Raw genomic sequence first — 5609 nt, 5'->3', positions numbered from 1 at the left:
AAGTGCCAAGAGTTTTGGAAGGCCACCGATTCATTATTTCTTTCCCTAAAACCAAGTAGGAGGTGCACAGCAGAGAATCGGCAGTTAGAGGGAGTAGGAAAATGACCCCCAGCTTCTCCCACCATTTTACAGATGGGGAAACTGAGGCCAACAGCGATTTGCCCAGGGCAATCCCGAGAATTTGGGCGGGGGGGGGGAGTGGAATTGGAACTGCAGTCTCCCTCCACTGCAGACTTGTGAGAGCTCTAGCCAGAGCCAAGGAACTCTGCACATGTTCAGGGGGTGCTCTGGTAGGAAGGTTGTGGAAGAGAGGAGGGATTCTTCTTAACTCCCGGGAGTCAGGGGATCGTGCCCTCTGCCTCATGAAAGTGGCAGTGCATTTTTCCTTGCTATTTTACCTTCCGGAGCTGAGTCAGGACTTGGGGGAAGAAATATTCTTGTTTGTGATGATTTGGAGAATACTAAATAGGTGTGGGAGCCAGCGGGGAGGGAATGCAGTGGAGCGGCCAGCGGTTGGGTCTCCTGCAGAAACGAACACAAGCCCTCTTCTTCCAGCTCCCTTGCCGAGATTTATTTTCTTTATTCATTTCCCCCACATCGCTTTTAACCAGGGAAATGCAGTCCACAGGAGGACCCCTGCAGAGGGGTGAGGGCCCCCCGATCCATCTTCAGCTCCCCACCCCCAACGACGCCGAAGGCTGCGATCCTGTGCACGCTTAAGGAATTTGGTGGGGCTTACTTCAGAGTAACCGTGCACAGATCCGCGCGACAAGTGTGGGCTCTAACCATTGACACCGCAGCCGCGTGCCATAGAGAGCCGCTCGCTCCTGGTCCGCAAAAGGTGCCGGGGCTGAGGGCTGTCCCGCTGCGGACACCCCCCACCCCACGCCGCCGCTTTGGAGCCTTGTGCCTTTTAAAGTGTTTGGCGTGGCAGAACCTTTCCCGGTCCCGATCCCCTACAGAGCAAGCAGAAGCAGGTCTATTTGGAAGCAGGTCCCGTTTTATTCTATGGGGATGACTCCCAGGAAAAGGGGGCTTCGGCTTGCAGCCTTAATTCCTTGGGGGGGGGGGGTGAGACTCCCCCTCTCCTTCCCAACACGCGCCCCCTGAGCGTGTGCAGAGTTCCTCCTGCCCGGCTAACCGCAATCCTTAAACTCTCTGCAGTGCACGGAGCTCGGAGTTCAAATTCCACTTTGCGCCAACCCTTAACAGCCTCAGTGTCCCCGTCTGCAAAATGCGTTAATCGCCACCATTTGCAGGTTGCCTCTGGCAAGCAATCGTCTCCCAGTAACCCCTGCCCGCCTTGGAAAACCCTGGGGGAGGGGGCACAGACGGCCCTCTGCACCTGCTCAGAGGCACCGTCGCCTCTGCAGCCTCTCCGTGACGCCCCGCTCGGATCCCAACCGGCCCGGCTGCACCAAGCAAGCGCGCTCCGAGCTTGCCCGGGCTGCTGTGAGCAAAGCTGGAGCGAAGCAGCCCGCTGGAGCGGCTGAATTGCCGCCGCCCTCCGAAGGGGCGGGCCCTGCGGGCTCTACATAAGGCGGGCCGCCGCCGGGGTCGGCTCAGCTGCTCGCCTGCGCCTCGCCTGCTCACTCGGAGCCAGCCTCGCCTCGCCTCGCCAGCCCCTCGCAGCGTGCGCGCCGTCGCGGCTCCGGTCTTGCCCAATGCGCCTGGCGGAGATGATCAAGAAAATGGGTCCCAGCGAGTCGGAGCTCAACATCCCGGCCAAGAACTGCTACCGGATGGTCATCCTGGGCTCGTCCAAGGTGGGCAAGACGGCCATCGTCTCCCGCTTCCTCACCGGCCGCTTCGAGGAGCAGTACACCCCCACCATCGAGGATTTCCACCGCAAGTTCTACAGCATCCGCGGGGAGGTGTACCAGCTGGACATCTTGGACACCTCGGGGAACCACCCGTTCCCGGCCATGAGGCGCCTCTCCATCCTCACAGGTGAGACGGTGTGAAGAATAATACCGAGATTAATAATAATATAATATTAATAATAATAGTTACGGGTTCTATTATTCAACTCCTTCTCCAAAGGTAGCAGAACCGGGAGGGCTATTCCTGATATATATGCTTGTTGCTTCTGGTCAAACAGGTTGGGTAGGTTTGCCCACGGTTTTGAAAAACCTCTCTCACCTGTTGGCTTAGAGGAGGGTATGGGGTAGATGCACTATGAAAAGCCAGGCATGCCTCTTTCGAGCTGCCCCTCTTAAGATCACTGCTATCTGTCAAAGGGACATCCTGGAGTCAGGCTTGCTGGTTTGAACTCCCAAGTAGATGCATATTTCTTGATATTCAGAACAACTTGCTACTATCATGTAGAATCGCCTCAGTGGTCTGAAATCAAAATGCAATCCTATGGGAAGTTCTGGTTTCAGACGGCTGGACTGGAGTGATTTTGCACAAAATTGGGCGGGGGGGGGCACATTTATTCAAAACTAGCTGGGAATGGCTCAGTAACTTAGGTTCCATGTTCCCTAAGAACACAATGATCTGCTTTGCATGCAAGTCCTTTAATGAGCTGCAGACTAACTGCATTTCAATTAGGGTCTGGCATAAGCGAGCTGGAGAGTTCTTCAGTGTTGCAGTTCTGAGGAACTGAGAAGGAGAACGGGGCAACTCTTTGCCAAAGCAAAGCAGCAGAGGGATTGCAGAGCCCCCCCCCCTTTGAAAAAAAAACCCTTGCTTTCTCTCTCTGCTGCCACCTCCACCCCTGTGGAAAAGTGACAAGTTCTTTAAAGATGCTTTTTCCCCTCCAGAATAAATAACTTGAACTTGGAAACACGCAGCTATTCCCTATACCTAGCTGGTTTATGCTTCTCTGGGCTCAGGAAGGGACAGTGGTTCTTGCTGCAGAGGTCTAATCCTGCTTCTCTCTGTCTTCTTTCCCCCTCCCACAGGAGACGTCTTCATTCTCGTGTTCAGCCTGGACAACCGAGACTCCTTTGAAGAGGTCCAGCGCCTGAAGCAGCAGATTGTAGAGACCAAGTCTTGCCTGAAGAACAAAACCAAGGAGAACGTGGACGTTCCACTGGTCATCTGCGGGAATAAGGGCGACCGGGATTTCTACCGAGAGGTCGAACCCAGGGAGATCGAGCAATTGGTGGGCCAGGATCCCAAAAAGTGCGCCTACTTTGAGATATCAGCCAAGAAGAACAGCAGTTTGGACCAGATGTTCCAAGCTCTATTCAGTATGGCTAAGCTGCCCAGCGAAATGAGCCCTGACCTCCACCGGAAAGTCTCCGTCCAGTACTGCGAACTTTTGCAAAAGAAGGCACTCAAAAGTAAGAAACTGCTGAAAGAAGGGGCTCGGGATGCTGGCGGTGAAGCATACGGCATTGTGGCTCCCTTTGCCCGCCGTCCCAGTGTGCACAGCGACCTGATGTACATCCGGGAGAAGGCCATCCGAGGTGGGCAGGCCAAGGACAAAGAGCGCTGCGTGATCAGTTAGGATGACTTTTTCCCCCAGGAAAGAGGCTGTTCTGCTATCCAGACTTGGCTACCCATTCGGTGGCATCTGCCTTCTGCCAAGGGTGGCGTGGCCCACCCCTCCAGGGCACTGTGCCTCCAAATCCTTTTTTGAAAAGGGGACGCTTTTTAATCTGTTCCCCATTTTCCTTTCGGAAAAAGGGGTGTCGAGATTGCCAGTTGGGGGCTCCCTGGCAAGAGACGGGACTGTGGACTTTGGAATGGAGGAGGCATCTTTTGCAAACTGAGAACATTGCAGGAAAAGGGTGTTCCCTCCAAGCCTCTCTGCATCCCATTTTGTGGAAGACTTGGGGGGGGGGGTTGACCGAGAGGGTCAAACCAGCCCATACGGAACTAAGGCTGTGTCTGTCTGTATGTGATGTTTCTGTGTGCTCCTGTGAAGCACTTTAAGAAAACCTGTTTGCTGCTATACTGGCAAAACTCTCTACTCCCTTTCTCTTCCCCGCCCCCAAGGGAACAGTAGGGGGTGGGCTGGTGGGCAAGTTTTCTTGTGTTTACATTGTCTTTGTCTGTCTTTAAATTTTTTTCTTGCAAAAAGAAAACTCCATTTAAAACACAGGCACTTTACACGCAGAGTATTTTGGTCCTCGGACATGAACAAAAATCAGAGCTGAGTGGTTCTGCAGTGTGCGACACTTGTCTTTTTTGTTATATTTTTTCTACAAAATAAAAACTTTTCAAACTATCACATCTTTGGTCTGGTTTCTGGTGTTGGTTCTCAGTGTGGTTGAAGAGGAGGGTACAGGTTGGTAGGGGGAGGCATGATTTAGATGGGGTAAAGAAATGGAAGTTGCATTAAAGCTGTAGGTTACTTCGCTGCCATCTTTGGGGGGGAATCATTTTATTAGAGGACCCCACCCCGAAGATCTCCAAGAGGTAGTGTGGATTCGTGGTTAGGATGCTAGGTTTGACTTTAGTATGGGGAAATGGTTCAGAAACTAAACGTGTGGTCCCTGTGCCTTGGTTCCCATTGTCCCAGAAAAATTATGATGAGGCGTGAACACACTGGCGCAGTTCCAAAAATCACTTTAACAGGAATGTATTTAAAGGATCCAGGTGCCCAATTGTTGAATTAATGTCCTTGCATACAGGAGAGTGACACCTACTGGCCACATAACGATGTGCAAGTTCCCCTACTCCATTAAACCTTACCATTCTGCTTATGATAATTTGAAAATGAGGAATTTCAAGTCATCAGCAATGTGACTGCAGCAGTTAGACAGAAGACTATCTTGATGAACGCTGTTGCCTGCAGTAGCTAGTCCGGAACATACAAGCTGGACCAACCTGTTTGGTCCTCAACAGATAATGGTGCTCCTGGATGCAGAGGTTCTGTTTAACTACTGTGGCTAATAACAGTTAATAGTGAAAGCCCTGAAAGAATTTCCATGTCCGAGATGTTATACTGGGGCGTCCTTTAGTTTTCCCCCCAGAGACACTGATGCTAAAGTGTTGAATTGTTGATTCATTGCTCTAAATATATCGTGAAGCAGGGTGGAGGGGTCTCAGTACATGGAAAACATTGCCATGTAGAAAATTAGTTCCTCCCATGTCCAGAACAACTTACGGAGCTTGAATATGACATATGTTCTGGGAGCTTAGCCAAAAAGGATGAAAGTCAACATTGAATCACCACAACAAAATGAAGTTTTAATAAAATTAAACAAAAGTTCCATTTCCAACCAAACAGCTTGTGCTAGTGTTGTATGCATGTCATCAGCTTGGATATATATATATATATATATATATTCTGATTATTTAAATTAGATACTTACCACTTGCTACCCCAGTGACGACAAAAAATGGCTTACAACAAACACTGTTCTCACCTTCTCCATTTTATCCTCACAATAACAACCCTGTGAGGTAGGTCAGATAGAGACAGATTGCCTGGCACAGGTCTTCCTAGTCATTAACCACTACTACTGCATATTGTCTGGGTTTGACAGAACCTTTCTGGAGATCTAGCTACCCATTTTTCCTGCATGAGGAAAGATTAGATTATGAGAGCTGCTGTAGCACAGTGGTTAAGTGGTCTGACTGCGAATCAGCACTCCACCAGTTCAAATCCCACTACTGCTATGAGCTCAGTAGGCGGCCTTGGGTAAACCGTT

At 50.8% G+C, this 5609-nt stretch overlaps 1 protein-coding gene across 2 annotated transcripts; it reads left to right on the top strand.

Moving 5' to 3' along the window:
• The first annotated feature begins 1586 nt into the window (after window positions 1–1586).
• RASD1 (ras related dexamethasone induced 1) lies at window positions 1587–4181 on the top strand. Of its 2 annotated transcripts, none has more exons than XM_054992288.1 (2): window positions 1587–1950; window positions 2907–4181. In XM_054992288.1, exons 1-2 carry the CDS (start codon window positions 1665–1667, stop codon window positions 3455–3457), a joined length of 837 nt encoding a protein of 278 aa, XP_054848263.1. In that variant the 5' UTR covers window positions 1587–1664; the 3' UTR covers window positions 3458–4181. The 2 variants fall into 2 exon arrangements, with proteins under 2 accessions (XP_054848263.1, XP_054848264.1); XM_054992289.1 differs by having other exon boundaries at window positions 2981–3057.
• The last annotated feature ends 1428 nt before the right edge of the window (window positions 4182–5609 follow it).

Source organism: Eublepharis macularius, chromosome 12 (genome assembly GCF_028583425.1).
Source record: "Eublepharis macularius isolate TG4126 chromosome 12, MPM_Emac_v1.0, whole genome shotgun sequence".
Taxonomy (NCBI): Eukaryota; Metazoa; Chordata; class Lepidosauria; order Squamata; family Eublepharidae; genus Eublepharis; species Eublepharis macularius.
This window is presented reverse-complemented; position numbering and strand designations above follow the sequence as displayed.

Coding starts and splice junctions, on each gene's coding strand:
- RASD1 (XM_054992288.1), top strand. CDS start 1,665: ATGCGCCTGGCGGAGATGATCAAGAAAATGGGTCCCAGCGAGTCGGAG. Junction 1,951..2,906: donor GCGCCTCTCCATCCTCACAG/GTGAGACGGTGT, acceptor CCCCTCCCACAG/GAGACGTCTTCATTCTCGTG.